Source organism: Megalops cyprinoides, chromosome 10 (assembly GCF_013368585.1).
Source record: "Megalops cyprinoides isolate fMegCyp1 chromosome 10, fMegCyp1.pri, whole genome shotgun sequence".
Classification (NCBI taxonomy): Eukaryota; Metazoa; Chordata; class Actinopteri; order Elopiformes; family Megalopidae; genus Megalops; species Megalops cyprinoides.
The window spans coordinates 14,465,594-14,484,036 of record NC_050592.1 but is presented as its reverse complement, the minus strand read 5'-3'; the positions used below and the strand labels follow the sequence as shown (position 1 = coordinate 14,484,036).

Below are 18,443 nucleotides of genomic sequence, written 5' to 3'. Positions count from 1 at the left end.
GTTCGCTGAAATCTCCTTTATGTCCTTTTTTTCCTCCACGTATTTGACGTGTCATTTCCCTATTGGTGCCTGGACTAATTTGCAACTCATTTCATTTCCTTGTTTCTTACCTCGACACCCTTGACAACCACTATTCTAAATGATACTCAATTTGCTGACATTACAGTAACATGACATCTTCTGTACATTTGATGCACCTGTGGTTGATGGTTATTCACAGGACTATAGAATATATTGTACAATATTACACATCTGAGTGTGCTTGTCATTCCTCTATATGTTACAACTTATAATGTCTTATAATGTCTTCCGCTTGTCATAATTACCCCTTTCTTCCAAGTGTGCCCATGGTTGCCACTCCAAATGTACAACAACCAACAGTTTAAATATCTTTATTTCAGACCAGTATATATTCATAAGCAAACAGCATTTTCACTTGCTTACAACATACTGGAAATAAAAGCAATGGTCTTTGGGAAGAGAGAGTGAAAAACAGCTAATAAAATAAAATGTAGGCCTTTTTTTAACAAATAACAATAACTTAATCACTTCAATTCTTAAACCTTAAAAGTGAACTTGAATTCAGCGAGCAACAATTGTTAAATTATACCCATGTCCTCTGAAATAATTAAATGACCTGGCAATTGCCAGGTTGAGATGCAGTGAGCAGGATTTATCCAAAAGGACACACCAAAAAATACCAGATCTCTGCTGCAGCTAGTGTTATTTTCACTATTATTTCACTCCCTTCTAGTCTGCATTTTAATGTCCACAAAAAAATCACAAAATTATAAAGCATGTTACAGAAACAAAAGGCTACAGGACAGGGGATGCCAGAAACAACATCTTAGAGGAGGTGTCCCCACAGGGGGTTATGGGAAAAACATGGAGAGACAGAAGGAAATTTAGCCAAATGCCTACGGGATGAAGGGGCTAGAGGTTATGCTTGCAGCTCTCCAGAACAGTGCAAATCTGGACTGAGAATCTGTATGGAGGTGAATCACTTTTGAATATAGGAAAAATGTTCGATGAGTGGTAAGAACTGGGGTGGGGTGAAAGCCTGGACTGATCTTTGAGCTGCTATCGTACAGGTACTCTTTAAGGTGAAAGTGCAGGTCTAAGTTATGAACAGCAGCATTTGTTGAGGTGACACGCGATTGGTCATGCCGATTTGCAGCCCACAACAGAGCTGGGTTTGATACGTGACAAGCTAATCGGATAGTTCGTTTCAATGTGACAGTTCCGTGAGAGAGGAGGGCCGGCTTTCTGATGTTGATAGCGGCACTTCTGCTTCTGTGAAACCTGTAAGGTCAGTATGGAAAGCAGGCAGAGTGGTAAAACAGGATCTGGATGTTACAGGGTCAGAAGCAAAAAGGACAGATCTTGGACACTGATGGGACAGTGAGGTTAAGAGTCCAAGGAAAAAGCCCTCTGTATGTTAGGGAAACGCTCGGTGTCAAAGTCTGGGTCCTCCCTCACTCGCTTCTTGATGTCACTCTTCACCTTGAAGAAGAGGAAGAGAACAGGTTGGGGGCAGATATAGGTAGTTTTATGCATTAAATACAGTTTCATTTCCCTTATAAAAAGTCCTTTCCTTTCCAAAACAAGTAAAAGAACTGTAAGAAACAGACATGTTTACTGCCCCCATATCAATATTTGCATCCCAAATTAAAAAAATGTAGTGTGTGAAGAGTCCAGATTCTTCAGGGAACTTGTGCCTTGCCTCCCCTGGGCTTTTCATGGCCTGTCTTAACTAGACTGGACTGACACGATAGGTCAGACAGGTTAGGTAACCATCTCCAATGAAAATTTTTCCATTGCAATATTTGCTGGTAATGCTAAATGTAAATATTAAAGACTGCCTGCAAAAATGTAACTATATTACGTAGCCACATTTGCCCTTTCAGCATTCTCACAGTCATTATCCAATCAAGAAGATTTTGTATTGTGTCTTAGCTTATTTACTGTAAGTAACCATTTACTGCTTTATTTACACTATAAACTTCAGTCAAGATTATGTATCTTTAATATTAGTGTTTTATGTGCATTATGGTTCCCAGCAGTTATTCATTAAATATTTACAGCTAACTCTCTTGCAACAGAAATAATTCAGCATTGATACTGTTAATTTCTATCTTTTGCAATTATTTTCTGTTATAAGCAGAATGTTCAGTTGAAATTGAATGCTTATACAATATGTTAATCTGGAAGGTGATACAGCCATTTTAACTGGAAAGTATTTTAATATGCATACTGTATTTTCATTTAACTTCACCCTGCATGATGTTCAATGATCCGTGCCCTCTCTGTTGGCACTGACGCACTCCCACAGACAGCTTTCATAGGAAGTGAAAGCTGTCTGGGTCAGCAACACTACAAGACAGGTTTGGACAATGATACTCACAATTTGTCAGCTAGTCAGTAAGTAAGTCTATAACCTGACCAGTGGAGACAAGGCATTAATCTGATGTGACACAATTTCGTTACTACATGATGAAACATCTGAAGCCACCTTTGGCCACCCTAAAAAAAATGACTGTCTGATAGTTCACTACCTGTTCTGTATACGCCTCCTGCAACTCAGGCGCCTCAAGCTCCTCCTGTAGGCTTTCTGGGGTGGTAGCAGGCCTGACTCCGGCAGACCTGGCAGCCCGACTGACTGCCTCCGACAGAGAGAGGTGGGGCCCCTCGCCTTGTGCTGTCTGAGGGGAGAGACAGACAAGGGGTTCAATCTGATGAGTATCCAGTTACTCAAATACCAATTATCTAGTCATTAATGTACAGCACTTTTACAAATAATACACACCTTGAAAAGTATATATTGTTCATTCAAAGTTTCACTAAAATTGGACTCTTGCCACTGAGAACCTTTGCAAGGTTTCAGATGTGAAATGGAGATCAGGGGAATGAAGGTCAAAGGTTTCAAAACAATGGAGTTGGAACGGTTAGTAACAGCAACAAAACATTTCTGCTACCAGCTGTGTTTGCAGTGTTCCAAGACGAATCATCACAGATTCCATCTCAGCTGTGCCAGGCAGTGGGCCCATTTGTACCAGACCTCTATTTTTGATCTGATCTGAGACACTGGTCACACGGAATCCATAATAAATGGGGCAATTTTAACTGCACGGTGAGCATGCATCGGATAAGCAATATGGAGGAGAGAAAAAGTACCTAACTAAAAGCTAAATGACTTAATCTACCTAAAGTACCTAAGTTACCTTTGAGTGAATACATAACAAAATATATTTTTTTCATATTTAACAGCCATGCAAAATGTGGTATGCTCTTTGGCATCTCAACAATTGACAAAGTCACTGTCAAACACAAAAACAAAATGGGTGGAGCAAGGCAATCGCTGGGATTGGGACTCCTCTCCTTAAAAATAGGCCAAGTGTATTAGCTGAGACTATATGGATGAGTGAAAGAAAGACTGCTGGTTCACTTGATGGTCAGGGCATGTTTTTACCTTTCGGCGTTTGGCCGGCATCCCATGCAGGTAAGCATCAGACAGAGGCGGCTGGGACTTGATCTTCCTCTGGGAGATCAGGTCGTTTCTGATAATGGGCACCCACTCCTGATACGGAGACAGTGAGAGACATGGCTGCACTTACAGTACTGATACAGCACACCTCGTCTGAGAGAGAAAGAGCGCACTGCCATGACAGAACAAAAGCGCTTACAGGAGGAACGGCTGCTGCCCAGGGCTCCACCTCGGCCCCTGACTCCTCCCTCCCACTGGCCGCGGCCATGGCCCCGCCTCCTCTGGCTTCCCGTGAAGACACCCCCCCGACCGCTCCGGCGTCTCCGGGAGAGAGCCCCGCAGCCCCGGCCTCCCGCGACGACACCATAGCCTCCTCAGCCGTGGTGGCGGGGGCAGGAGAGGGTGTTCCATCCATCTGCATGCAACGAATGTGAAAGGTAATCAAGGACCTTCTAGAAAGATCTGGCAGTCCTACAAGAAGGAGGTGAACGAGAGGGGCTTGCTGACCTCCACATTCTGGACCTCAGTTTCCTGCGTGCGCTGTGCCTCTGACTCCTCCCTCTCTGTTGGCTCTCTCTGTGACACAACAAGCAGGCGTTTAGTAGGAAATCTGACACAGGTGTCACTTCTCCTGGAGGTTTGCAATTCCTTTTTATTAAGAATCAAAACCATGTGTTTATAAGGCACTTAATGAAGCAGACCTATCCACAGAGTGCTGATGTTTGCGGCAATATAGCTGACACACATGTTGGAAGGGATGTTAGCTTCTGCGTTCGCATGTGTCCGTCACCTGTGTGTGTACCACATAATGCAGGATATGGTCTTCTGTCACCGGGATGTGCTCCAGGATGACCTGCAGCCTCATTGACATCATGCTGGTCAGCCAGTTGACCAGACTGGGGTTCACCTCTGCCGACATCCTCCTCTGCAGGGGGGGAGAGTGCTGACATTCACACGAAGGGAAGTGGCCCGATGCCAGGAGAGTGAAACATGGCTATTTACAGTATTACTGTACACTTCATCACCCACACTACCCCCCACATGCCACGCTCATGCTTTCGTTCTTCCTAAGCCTGTGAACTTCCCTGGTGAGTCAGACGGGTCTCACATTTAATACTCTCACGCTGATTGCTGCAGATGCCCATATTTTTATGAAAACGTAAGGTAGATAGATAGCAAGACATTTTACTTTATATTAATGACTGTAGCTAAATACTGTATACGTCCAGCTTTACAACAGGTAACTAATGCATGTTACATTAGCATCTGGAGAAAGGGCAAATTATTTTGGCTAATACAACTATGGGTATACCAAGTAGGTGACATTTAATCTTAATCGTAATCTTGAACTAACCATGGTGTCTAATCAACACTACTGTTTAAATACACCTTCTGGGTGGTTTCTAGTTGATTTAGCACTAACTCTGGATGCCTCTAACACTACTGAAAGAGTGTGACAGGAGGAGGGGGGAGGTGTATACTAACAATCCGATGGTTGATAACCGCTGTGAGAGCGGTCTGTTCCCCCCGCAGACAGTAGAGGTTGAGGGCCAGACATTCAAACAGTCCCTGGTTACACATCAGCAGCAGGCGAGGACCAAACGTATGGTCTGCACAGGCAAAAACAAGAGCCTATTATCAGTGCCATCTGTAATCATTTGAATGAACAGTATTACAATGATGATTTGTGTCCCTTGTGTAATGCACACACTTTGACCCAGTACATTAATTATGCATAAAGGTGCTTTCACATGTTTGTCCCCACACACTTCTAAGATAACTACAACAAAAATTTGGTTCCTTTGAACTTTCCTCTGAATTGCATTTTCCAACCGCAGAACTAAAAGGAAGAGTTTTGCTTTCAATCATTTCCCTAACCTGCTCAGCGGGGTGAATGTGCAAATTGCTGCATGCAAAACTCAGGCACACAAAGCACACAAAGTCAAGGGTATCACGTATGAGTACCAATAAAAGCTGCCCGGAATTGACAGTGCTAATAAATACCAGTGTGAATATTAAATTACAGAGCATAAGAACATGGCTCAGATTTGTTAATACCCATAACCATGGCTATGCTTACCTGTACAGCGCAGTATGTGTGTAGCGATGCGAGTGAACTGCTGTCTGAGGAAGGACATGTTTGTCTGGGTGATGTCTACCCCTTCCAGGACTGTCACAGTAGACTAAGGAAGAGGGACAGAGACAGAGTGGTTAAAACAGCACATACTCACAGGAGCTGTACACCAGCATGCTCTTCAGGGCACAGTACGTATCATTACATTACATTACATTTAGCAGATGCTCTTATGTAGTCATGATCAAAGGTCACTGATGATCACTACAGCACACGTACCACATCACACACATGTGTTATATGTATAGTACCAGCCAAAAGAAGGTTTTTCCTTTACTTGTACTATTTTCCACACTTCAGAATAATAACAAAGACATCAAAACTATGAAATAACACAAACGGAATCATGAAGTGATCAAAAAAGCGTTAAACAAAGCAAAATTATTTTATGTTTTAGATTCTTTAAAGTAGCCAAAAACTATTTTTAAAATTAACTTTTTTTAGAAAGAAATTCATACCTAGGCATCAACTTCACTATCACATTTGTCTCAAAAACAAATTTCAAACATTCAAGCATAAATGTTTTGATCAAAATACATGCATGTTGAATGCATGTTTCCAATTCTCAGGTGTGTCCAAACTTTTGACCGGGACTGTACGTCACTTTAACTTGACTGGACAAACTTAAGGGCATGAAGCCATACATATGTTTCACTGTCTTAGATGACACGGTTACAGTCAGTAATACCACAAAGAGGCAAAAGGCAACACACAGTTTCATCAGTAAATTGCCCCAGCCCTACTATACACTGATTGGGGAGAGGCTGCACAAGGAATGAGAATGACCGTACTTACAAAGCTCTCCGTAATGTATTCTTCCAATCCATTGATAAGTTCATCTGCCCCAGCCTGCACACAGAAACAGTGAGGTAAGGGTGGACACTGGACATGTGGACAGGTCAGGTGTGCATGTAAGCCATGGCTCATTATGCATCTCACACTGGGACTGAAATTTAGTAAACATCTGCACAGTCTCCTCCTTCCCTCCAGGTTGTGTTGCAGTGGTATTAAACTCCCTCCATTCACCTGCTATAGCCCACTCTTCAAAAAATACAAAAAAACAGCTTCATGGTTTGGTACCATTTTAGAAGGGATTAATGAAGTGTACTATAGACACTGTATCAGAGGGAAATGGGTGGAATTTAGTTACTGGGACAAGGCAGTATTTTCTTTCATGCAGTTTCAAAAATATTTAATAGTTTACCAGGATTCACAGAGCAACTAAAATTCTTACAGTTAGACTACAGTGGATTCAGAAAGTATTCAGTCCCCTTCACTTTTTGCATGTTTTGTTGTTTTACAGACATAAAGAATGTGCTTCTACAAAGCACTGAATAAAAGGTCTGAATACTTATGTAAATGAGATATTTCGGTTTTTGATTTTGATTAAATTTGCAAAAATGTCTAAAAAAAAAAAAAAAAAAGTTATTGCTTTGTCATCATGGGTTATTGTGTGTAGGCTGACAGCCAAAACAATACATTTAATGCATTTTAGATTAAGAACATAACAAAACAAACTGTGTAAAAAGTGAAGCGGTCTGAATACTTTCCGATGTCACCGTAGGCTTGGCACAGTGCTGAACAGAGAAAATGACACATTGGGCTGTTCTCATCACTACAGTTCTTCTGTTCTTCTGAGTCATTTCAGACCACAGATTTCATTCTCTGAAGAACGGTGTCATTATTCATCACAGTTTTTTCGAACTGCTTCAAGCAGCTTCAATGTGGTAATGAAAGTAAAGTCCCATTTGAAGGGTGTAGCACTACTTGCTGTATGAGTGTGAGTAGATAGTGGTGCAACAGAGAAGATTTCAGAGATATTGGTGTGAGTGGAGGGAGAGCAGAAGTGGGGTAGGGTAGTGGTATAGTAGCACTCACAGCAATGTTGGTGGGAGCAGACGGAGACTAGAGGAGTGAAGTACTGGCACAGTAACACTCACAGCGATGTTAGCATCAGTGGGCTCTCTCCCATGTAGATAGTGTTCTGTGAAAAACTCGGTCAGCTGAGGTTGGATGCGGCTAAGAGGCTGGTGTTGCCCATGAAGCAGCAGCACCATGTCCAGCATAGAGAAACTCTGGCACACCAGGGCCAGCAGGTCTCCAAAGAACCCTGTACATGTGGAAAGAGACAGCACCCGACCCATTAAGACCAAACACTTTTGTCACCGCACAGAAGTGGAAAAAGAGTTCTCCAAAATAAACAAGAGCACAAAAACACCACTGACACCACTCATTTGAGATTAGTCCATGCTCAAAAGCCTTCATCAGCCTTGGTGTGGCCATGTAGGGCTGCCACATACATACATTTAATGACTGATGATTCTAAGTAACCTGAGAAATTCTGCGATACCTCTCTGGAATTTCCGCCCAGGTACCATGTCATTTACAAGCAAAGTGTGCTACATGGCAGCCACCTTTCGCCTTCATACCTCTACCACTGTAAAAGCTAAAAAAAAAATCCACATGGGCTTGCAAAGTGCTAGCTATTAAGAATCTACTCAGATACTGAAGGAGAGGGAGATCACCTATGGCATCCCCAGTGCCGGGTGTGAAAATATTGCTGGTCTGAGACAGCCTCTGGATGAACTGGGCGATACTCTCAGTGTTACCCTGGGGGGCTCCCAGAGAGCCCATCATAGTGGACAGCACCCCCTGAACAATGCCAGTGAAGAGCTCTGGGCTCAGGGTCTCTCCTGGGCTCCCCGCACCAGGGGCTGGTGTAGAGGCAGGGGTGGGCGTGGCTGTCGGAGGGGGGGCAGGTGTAGTCGAGGCAGGGGGAGGTTGCTGTCCGGTAGGGGGTGGGGCATAGACTGGCTGGGTGGCCTGACAGAAAGTGAAGTAGAGAAAGAGAAAGGGGAAGATCAAAAGCAGTCATACAAAATGAACTGAGAGCATTTCATAGTCACAAATGTCAGGCATTTCGCGTTCAAATACAATAACAACAATGATAATAGTAGTTCGTGTTGCTTTTAGTAACACTACTATTGAGGTTATTGTCCATAATAATTATCACAGTATCCCAGCCCTTATACAGGGAAACTGAGTTCATTTTAAATTTCTAGAAGATATTGTCATTTATTCTGCTGAGTATTTACTCAATTTAGGTTAAGTACCTTGATAAAAGGCATAACAGCATTGCCCTACCAGGAACTTCAACCTGAAACCTTCAAGCATGCAGAAATAAGCCAACACCAACCTGGATGAAGTCTGTCACTCCCTGAATGAAGGCAGGGACACCGGGCATGGTGACCGTGATGGAGGGGGGCACGCCAGGCCCGCCCGCTCCGGCTCCTGCTCCCCCAGCCAGCAGTGAGCCCAGGAGCTGGGCCAGGCCCGCCTCGGGGGTCCCCTCCTGAGGTTGGGAGGGGGTGCCAGTGGGATGGCCGGTGGAGGCCGTGCTGGTGGTGTTAGTTGACGTCTGGCCAGAGGTGTTGGCGGACGAGGTCGGCTGAGAGGTGGAGGTGGAGGTGGATGCCGAGGAGGAGGACGAAGAGGATGAGGAGAAGGTAAAGGAATGGGATGACGGAGCAGCGGAGGTATGCTCTGCTGGAGAGTAAAAACAAGGGTGTTACAGGAGATCAATCACACACCTTAGCTCAGCCTCAGAGTAACAGTGGTACATTCTTCAATCAAACACTAGATCTTTTTAAAATTACCCAGAAAGTATCAATCCTTGGATGCCAAGATAATGTAATTCCCAATTTAACGGAGGAGCAATCCAACAGGTAAAGTTCCCATTTGTCAACAGACAAGTGGATACAATGCACAAATGCTACAATACAGGAACTAGATTCAGTTCCAACATGTTTCAAATTAAGCTGTTATGTAATTGTTACAAAATATTTGTTTAAGTTGTGAATAGTTATGTAATGAAATGAAACACCTTCCTCTACAACAGAGATGGGCAGTTCCAGTGCTTCAGAATCTAACTCCATCTGGTTTTTAAGCTTACTATGCTATGGAAACATGGAATGAATTAACCAACTCAACAAAAACTCCTACTCAGCAATGAAGACATGCAGCAGAAAGAACACGGCCAGACACCGTGGCCCTTCCAGACAAAAAGTGCTCTGGGACCCACTACAACTTCATTGGGTCAGACACCTGACCACCTGACCAGACACCATGGGGGGGGGGGGGGCGGAGAGACTGATGGCTTACCCATGTGGACTGGCATCAAGAGCTGCCCCACAAGTGCGTTGATCATCTGAGTGAGAGAGGAAGGAGGGAGGGAGTTAGCCTGAGAAAGAGAGTGAGAGGGGCGAGATGTCAGCAGACACACCCACATGCACATGCCTGGAGAGTACACTTACACACAGGTGGTGGAGCGCATGCAAAGACAAAAAGATAAGAGTTAGGAGTAAAAGTGCAGTTTCATTTAACTGGTAGTGCATTATGGTAATTAATGTGAATCCAAAAAGTGTCAGCCACAGAAGCTGTCACAACCAGGAAGACTGCATGTCCTGGTTTCACCTCAGTCATCACACTGTGGCTTTTCTTTTCTTACACAGTCAGTTTATGATATCAGTTATTCCCTCTATAAAACTCTGCACCAGTGTTCAGAAATTCAAGTAAAATGATATTACTATTAAAAATAAAATTGTTCATGCTGTTATTATTATTATTATTATTATTATTATTATTAACTTTCTCACCCAGGGTGACTTGGAGCATTGGAAAATAGGGAAAGAATACAAATCACAAACGTGCTAGTGTAATACAGCCACTAGAATACAGCCACGTAAAGGGGTACACCAGAAGCACACTATTTCAATCAGCCGGGAGAACAGCAGCACCACAGAAAGCAGGAAGGATAACAAACACCACTGAACAAAAAAACACAACCAAAAGAGCAGTCTTCACCTGTCCTGGCTGCTGTCCTGCAGAAGGGGGCACAGATGCCCTCAAATTGATTGTTGCCCCCCTGGCACCCAGATTGGACTGGGGGACCCGGGGTGCAAAGGCAGGCCGGGTGATGACCACCCTGGCCTGGGGAGGGTGAGGAGGTGCCGAGGGGGCAGTGCCACTAGAGTTTGCACCGGAGGCAGGAGCGGTCTGTTGCCCCTGTTGCCCGGCGGAAGCTGCGGCTGCCATGGCAACGGCCTGCTGGGTGATCTGGTGCACGATGGCTTGCATGAACTCCGGGGGCAGGCCTGGAATATGAACAGGAGGAGTGGTGCCTACCAAGAGACAACATGCAGTCACATTCTGTTTATCAACATGCCTTGAAAACTTGAACAAGTTTTCTTTTTGTTCTTTCCTTTCTTCAGATATCAAACCCCTTGCTGTGCAAATATTCATGTACCAGGCATCTGAGTGCCATTTGAGATCCATAACAGACTGAACACTATCTAGCTACACAAAATAAGAAAAGGGATCAAAATTATGAAATGGAGGTAGTACCAAGGTTACTACAATACATGCTGTAACTTTCCTAACATTATATACATAGTGCTGTTGGATTCACTAGCTAGCCAGTGAACTTAGCAAATATTTGATTTGAAACCCCTTTGTTTATTTCATATCTACATTACACAGTACAGTTCAGTTACCGGCTTAGTACAGGAACTACTTACTTCTCAGGAGAGACGGTAAATGTTTCCATCTGTTAAATTAGCTCTTGCTGATGTGGTATGGATCAGTTACAATACTTGTTTGCCAATGCACAATGACATTAACATCATACATGAAAATTCTATTTACCAGTGGCATATCAGTGACTATCACAAATTGGAAGCAAACTGACCCATAGAAACAATGGCCCGCAACGAAACATTTAATGACATAGCACTCCTGGGAACTACTGGACAGAACGAGGGAAGCAAGAAAATCTTCCCCTGACATATTTTTGGAAGACATATTACCAGTTTTAATCTACATTTTGTGGTAGTTTCATTTTACGCTATGTAGAGGCCACGAAACGTTTGATAATTTTCTGATTTGGCACATTAAAAATAATGACACTTCCTCTCATGCCTATTCAACACTGATGGAAGTTAGGAGGGAAACCTTTTGTAGACATGCAGAAATGTCATTAGTCATTTCACTGGTTCTTTTCAGTTACAGAGATGATAATAAATTACACATGCGATTTATTATTTTAGCGATAACAGTAAATTATGATGCAAAATAAATTCTCACCGGTCTGTCCGGCCCCAGCACTACCCTGTTGTCCTGACATCTGAGATCCACTGCCAGACTCTACACAGAAAGACAGACAGACACACACAGTATTAAATGTTAAATTGCTCCACTGGCATTTGCTGGTTAAGTCCAAAACATGCCATATGTTACATAACATTGCATTATTGTCATTTAGCAGGCGCTCTTATCCAGAGTGACTTACGTATGTCACAATTTTTACATGTTGTCTATTTGTACAGCTGGATATTTACAAAGGCAGTTGTGGATTATGCACCTTGCCCATGGGTACAGCAGCAATGCCCCAGTGGTGAATCGAACCAGCAACCTTTTGGTTTCAAGTCCTGCACCATACCACTATGCTATATGGCCTCCCCCAGATTTTTGTCCATGTTTGTTCATGTATAGGGAGAATTTAAAACTTAAATTTTAATTTGGAAGCAACTGAGACATTTACATTCCTTGAACAGGTTCAATGAAGTCTTTGTTCACTGATTCACAGGAATGCAATCCATAAAGATCAACTGTCATGAAACAAAGTAGAACTGGATGAGGAAACCCACCATCCAGGTTCATCTGCATCATCACCACGGGCTCCATAGTCTGGTGGCTGATCCTGATCATGCGTGGCCCTGTGTGTCCTTGTCCTGGCTGCTGATTTGCTGAGGCAGGCTGTGGAGGTGGGGCTTGCCTCTGCCCTTGTTGCTCTGATTGGTTGGCAGACTGAGTGGGTTGAGGCTGGTCCTCAGTTGCCTGCCTGCCGTTGGCGGTCATGGTCACAGTGGTTCCTAAATTTATCTGATGGCAAATTTGAAATTTTGAAAATTGTACTACACGGTGGTGTCTCAATGGTTCTGCATTGAGATTACTGTAGTTAAAAGTGATCTCCATGGAAAAGGCCGTACATTTTACATATAAACAACATGTAAGGGTAAGTCACTACACTGTTATGACACTGTATTTAGTATGCATGCTCACCACCATCACAATAACCCACCGGTATAGGAATGTGGTGCATTCCACCTGGCAGCAAGACGGGGGAGGTATAGTGGGACATGGGCCGGATCACGTGCAGGTGACGGGGAGGGGGAGCCAACAGGTTGCACCGAAGATCACTCAGGGCAACCAGGGCATTGCCCAGGAGACGGAGGGCTTCCCCAACAAGGTTCAAAGTTTGCTGGTCCTCCTCTCTCTCCTGTGTCTGCCAAAGAAAATAAACACATCACTGATGAGGACAAAATGCGTGTACCGAAATGGATAAGGAGTGTAAGGGTTTACGCGCACAGGTGTGTGGTGAAGTATGCTATTCAGTGTGCGTCTTACATTGTTGTTGTAGTCTGCACTGGTGGCAGTGCCCAGAATGGAGTGCATTCTCTGGATGAAGGGCTGCAGTCTCTCCTCCACCCTTCTCAGCTCTGACAGCACCTCCACAAACTCAGCTGGGCTGGGGTGACTGTGGGAGAGAACCGCGGAAGGATGAGAGTGAGGGACAGAGAGTCAGCAGGCACACCCACAGTGGTCCAAAATGCACTACTGTGGCAAATTTGAGCCTTTTTAGACAAATGCCAGTTTTTTCAATATTGGTGATTTTATTCAATATTTCAATATTTTTTCTACATTGAGTTCAGTAGTACCTCAAATTAACAAAAATTGCCAATACAATATTGTACAAAACACAACAGAAAATGCATAGGATACTGCATACAGCATTTACACATTAACTGCAAATGCAATGACACAAATGTAACAGGAATAGATATATGGATGGAATATAAATCTGTATCTTACTTGGGTCCTGAGTGGGGGGGGCCCTCAGTCTGAGTGGAAGAGGAGGAAGACGGAGGGGGAGGAGGTGTGGGAGGCGGGGGAGAGGTGTCCATGGGCGGAGCTGAGGGTGAGGGGGTGGGTGAGGAAGAGGAAGGAGGGGCAGCAGAATCCTGCTGAGATGAAGTGCTGCTGGGATGACCCTGAAACCCAAAAGTGAGAAATGAAGAGAGTAAAGTTACTTACACAATAAGTAATTTTAGCATCTGTGTTTTGGAAAAAGCTAGTCACAAGTCACTAGTCTTTTTGCTTGTAACATTTCTGAAACTTGTGTCAGACGGAGTTCATCTTAAGTTTACTGAAAACCTCCAGCAGATTCCAAGACCAAAGATTTGCCCAGCACTACAGGAAGGGGATTCTACTCTCAAATGTGTTTGCTGTATATATGGTTTCACTAACACAGTGCACTGTCACGGGCTGAACAGCTGTATTGCAGAGTTTCATTGAATGTCGCTCTTCAGCACTACAGCTGTACCTTACCTCTAATCTGTGGATGAGCACGTTTGTGTCCCTCAGCAAGTTCTCAGCCAATAGCAGTCTAAGCCTGGGCTCGCTCTGCACCGATTGGTCCACGTCAATGTGCACATCCACAGATCCATTACTCTGGAACAGACAGTAAAACAATCCATCATCTTCATCTAGTTTAGAGAACAAGAAAAGATAACAGACAAGGGCAGCAAGGCTTCCATACTCCAGTGCTGGTACTGACTCTGGCACTCCTCCCACTCTCCCCCAAACCTGACATCATCTGCTGCACTGACATCTGAGAGAGAGAGACAGGGGGACAGAGAGGAACAAGAATGAGCTCAAACAACACACAAGCCTTCACAGATGTCCAGCTCTTTCTTTCTCTGTCATTATGGTTCAAATGTATCTGCTTGTTGAACATTTCACTAATCAGCTCAGTTATAAGCATTAGTTTACAGAGCACCATTAATGGCTCACTGGTTGGATTCACTTGCAGAGCCATACTGGTATGATTACGGCCATAAAACATCTGGAGCCAGATGAGGCAACTCGATATCAATCAACTACCTTAGCTCCTCGATAAGAACAGCAGGGAAAGAAAGAGCCAGACACACAAACACACATATGCCCGTGCAGACCCAGGCAAATGGACCCACACAGACAAATACGCACACACACACACTCATACGCATGCACACACGCGCGCATGCGCATACACACATACACATACATGCGTGCAGACACGCTCACACACACACACACACACACACACACACACACACACACACACACACACACACACACACACAGAAGGCTGTGTCAGACAGCGCGGCCAAAGACAGCGACCGCGTGTGCTGCCCTCCTGCACCTGGATCTGCTGAGGGTCCATTATGTTCACAGGGAGGTTGAACGTCCCAAGCATGACGTAGCTGTTGGCATTGCGGTCGTGTGTGGGCACGTGAGAGGCGCCCTGCGAAGTGGCGGACGAGTGGGAGGTGGTGGGCCCTCCCTCTGCCCCGGACACACCCCCTGTTCCTGCCCCTGGGTGGGTGGTCTGAGGAGGGGCCCGTTCCACCAGATGGATGACCTTCCCATCCACATCTAACAGAGACAGACAGAACAATGACAGGGATGTGTCAGAGGAAGGATGATGAGGAGCAATCCCATGTCCATAAGATGGGTAGCTGTGTACTGCTTCTGTTACTGCACAGAGATCACATGTGTGATCATTGTGGAAGAGTTGTGTTACTGTACACAGATCATATGCTGTGTGGTTAGTTCTCATCCTGGTCAACTGTGTGGCAGTCCTATTACTGTACTCAGTCTACACATTAACTGTGTAACCGTACTCAGATTACGTGTAATATTACTCACGACATTCAATTCTCATGACGGGTAACTATTTACCACTAGTGTTACTGTACTCAAATCATGTGTTATGCAGTAGTATCACTTACTGCACTGGATCCTCAGGTTTGGTAACTGTGTGGTCACTGTGCAAATTAACTGAGATCATATGTCTGGGAGGTGTGAAGCAGCTGTGTTACTCACTGTACTCTGTCAGTGTCTTCTCGTCCTGCAGTACTCTGCCCTGATATATCAGCCTCTGTTTATCCACAGGAATCCCCACAGAAGTAGAAATGTGTTCCTTAAACTCTTTCACTGTCAACTGACAGAGATCAGGAAACAGAGTGAGAGACAGACAGAGAGTGCAAGAGCAAAGAGAATGCTTCATTCCACAGAATCTACTGAAATCCCAGAATTTTAGGGGATCTGAGATGCATCTGAGTTTTGAGCTTGTCTGGTCTCACATGACCTACTGAGGAAAGTACTTACATCACGTCTAACTGTGTAACTTCTGCTCTGAGAGTCCAGAGTCTTGACAGTTACCTCTATATGACCTGGTTCACCCATACTTCTTCGCTGTTCCACAGGGGGGCAAAGAGGAAGAAAGTGTAATCAGTCTAAATTATTCCATAGAATCTTTAAGTATTTTTGTCAATGCATTATTTACACTAACTGAATTATTCAGTCAACAAACCTCTATGTCCAGCACTAACAAACAACATATACCCTTGGTCAATTAAGGCACTAGTCGATACTAATAATTTGTTTTATAGTTTCAAAGTAACAGAACGCACAAATATGTGAACAAAATTCATATATGGCTGAAACTATGAAAATCAATATTGTCCACAATATCAACAGTTTATGAAGTGCAGATTCAAGTACCAAACCATGGCTTATGTTGTGCCATCTTGCAACAAATAGATTGATAGCCAGCTAGCAATGTTTGTAGAAGGATTTTTTTCGATGAAATCAATGATCAATTACGTTACGTTTCCACGTGAATCTCAAAACATCCCACTGAGGTAAACAGGAACTATATGTCAAAGATAGTTAGTTAGTTATTTTTAAATCCAGCTCGCTAAAATTAGTTATCGAACTGAAATCCGTGGATTAACTAGTCTAGCTAGGGAACAAGCTAGCTAACCTACTGTCATTCTAGCTATACTGGTCTGATGTAGTTAGCTAGCTAGCTATCTAGTCTATTCTCCTAAACATCTCTGCATTTTACAGGTAAAATAACGAGACGATCTAACTGACGATCGGAAGCTGACATAACCAAAGGTAGGCTAAAGAAGTTAGCAAAGTAGCTATCTAGCTAGACAACAACAAGCCTTTCAAAATGACTTGCCGATTTCTCCGAACTACTGTCAGTTCTTCTGTAGCCAGCTCGTTAGCTAGCTCACGACCTTACTTTATACACCGAAAATATCTTTGAAAGATATTTGTTTAATAAATACTTTTTCCTAATATCGTCGTTTTAATGTTCATATTCTAATATTCCGTACGAGTTGCCAGGTATTTTTGAGGATGCGACATTACTAAGAAAGGACCCCTCTGACGTAGGGCCTCCTCTAACCCGGTGCGTCTACATTGGCCGCCCGGATTGGATTTGTTGGTTTTCAATTCAATTTTACAATGCAGTGCGTAATTGTGCGTTTATATATACTGATTTATGGTGTGCCATCTTACAACAAATCGATTGTTTGATAGCCAGCTAGCTAGTTTGCAACAACGTTTGCACGACTTTTTATTGTATGAAGGAAACTAAGATATAAATTTATATCATTGACTTCACCATTTATCACCTGTATGACAAATGACAACCAGCATGTTTCTCAACCACACAAATAACACATAGAATGAGTTATATACATATATTTATCTCTACCATGGAAAAAAAGGGAAGAGGAACATATCGAAAGGAAGTGTAAGTAGGAGGTGAGGAATAGGAGGGGGTGTTGAATTTCCTGAAATTGGGGGGAAAACTCAGATGTATGTAGGAGGCAGCTAAAAACAAACAACTACTCAATGACTGTCCAATTAAAGGAGACAGACATGAGTGACATGAAAATACCCAGTCAGAGAAATAAAAGTATCACAAAGGCACACTCAGAAGTCAATGTTTCAGAAAATTATGCCGCTCAGGTGACATTTCTGTCTAACCTAAGCATGCTGCTACATGGTGTACAGTATGTGTATGGGTTGTTGACAGAGATGTTCTGACCATGTACCCTGTATAGATCCTGTGCATACAACAACAACAATAATCAACAGGACCAGCAACTGTTCTACATATTTTGGTACTTTGTGAATGGATGACAGTACGAATTGGTTACTATATCTTTTCATATCACAAAACAGCCACAAAGAAGAATATACTGAGAAATAATGTTTGAATAACAGGTGTTTTGAAAGATATAAATGTCTAATCTGTAAAATGACAGACTGTGTGTAAGTAATTGTAAAGACTGGACCAAACAAATAAGGACAGAAAACAACCTGCACTATAAGGAATATTTTATTTCCATTAAATTCCATTTAAAAACATCTAAACTCCCATTGCTAAAGGGGCATACAGGTCTTAGACATTTTTACATCAACGCAAATACAACAAAATTATGATTTTATGTGTCAAACTAAGTAAAGACATTTTTATTTTAACAATTTAAAGCAGGTCATCAAATGGCTGACTTTTATTAGGAGAATACATACCCCGATCACCCTCTGAGGTTGTTAATTAAAAATAAATATAATATCAGTGACATTTTATGATTTCATGCAGCAGACTAGATTTTCCAATACATTACTCATTAAAGCCTTCGCACAATGACTAAGGGAGTCCAGATACTGTCTTCCACTAGCTGTGTTTTTCCGTGTCCTTCCAGGGGGCGATGTGTAATGTTGTTGTATTCTAAGCCATTATTCTCTCTGATGCCTCTTTCTATTTTATGGCATCTGAGCAGGTGGAATTTTATTGCAGCGAAGGGGGAAATAAATGTGTAAGAGGCAATGAGGGCCGCTGACAGTACCAAATTTCTCCAC

The 18,443-nt window shown here is 43.2% G+C and overlaps 1 protein-coding gene across 5 annotated transcripts; it reads right to left on the bottom strand.

Moving 5' to 3' along the window:
- Nucleotides 1-476: 476 nt before the first annotated feature.
- Nucleotides 477-16,938, bottom strand: bag6 (BCL2 associated athanogene 6). Of its 5 annotated transcripts, none has more exons than XM_036539217.1 (25): nucleotides 16,750-16,938; nucleotides 15,888-15,974; nucleotides 15,603-15,720; nucleotides 14,920-15,152; nucleotides 14,275-14,346; nucleotides 14,064-14,186; nucleotides 13,548-13,726; nucleotides 13,083-13,212; nucleotides 12,757-12,960; nucleotides 12,323-12,557; nucleotides 11,760-11,819; nucleotides 10,482-10,798; nucleotides 9,780-9,858; nucleotides 8,815-9,164; nucleotides 8,144-8,441; nucleotides 7,559-7,728; nucleotides 6,414-6,467; nucleotides 5,565-5,667; nucleotides 4,970-5,094; nucleotides 4,275-4,409; nucleotides 3,992-4,060; nucleotides 3,684-3,899; nucleotides 3,470-3,577; nucleotides 2,556-2,702; nucleotides 477-1,503 (listed from the first exon to the last, which is right to left on the bottom strand). In XM_036539217.1, the coding sequence occupies exons 2-25, from the start codon at nucleotides 15,963-15,965 to the stop codon at nucleotides 1,408-1,410; spliced, it is 3,699 nt and encodes a 1,232-aa protein (XP_036395110.1). In that variant the 5' UTR covers nucleotides 15,966-15,974; nucleotides 16,750-16,938; the 3' UTR covers nucleotides 477-1,407. The 5 variants fall into 5 exon arrangements, with proteins under 5 accessions (XP_036395110.1, XP_036395111.1, XP_036395113.1 ...); XM_036539218.1 differs by having other exon boundaries at nucleotides 8,815-9,161; XM_036539220.1 differs by having other exon boundaries at nucleotides 9,780-9,825.
- Nucleotides 16,939-18,443: the final 1,505 nt, after the last annotated feature.

What these genes read in the sequence shown, in the direction of transcription:
- bag6 (XM_036539217.1), bottom strand. Translation starts at nt 15,965, where the DNA reads ATGGGTGAACCAGGTCATATAGAGGTAACTGTCAAGACTCTGGACTCT. An exon ending in TGCTCATCCACAGATTAGAG is followed by an intron (nt 13,727 to 14,063) that starts GTAAGGTACAGC and finishes TTTGGGTTTCAG; the next exon opens with GGTCATCCCAGCAGCACTTC. An exon ending in CCCCCCCACTCAGGACCCAA is followed by an intron (nt 13,213 to 13,547) that starts GTAAGATACAGA and finishes TCTCTCCCACAG; the next exon opens with TCACCCCAGCCCAGCTGAGT.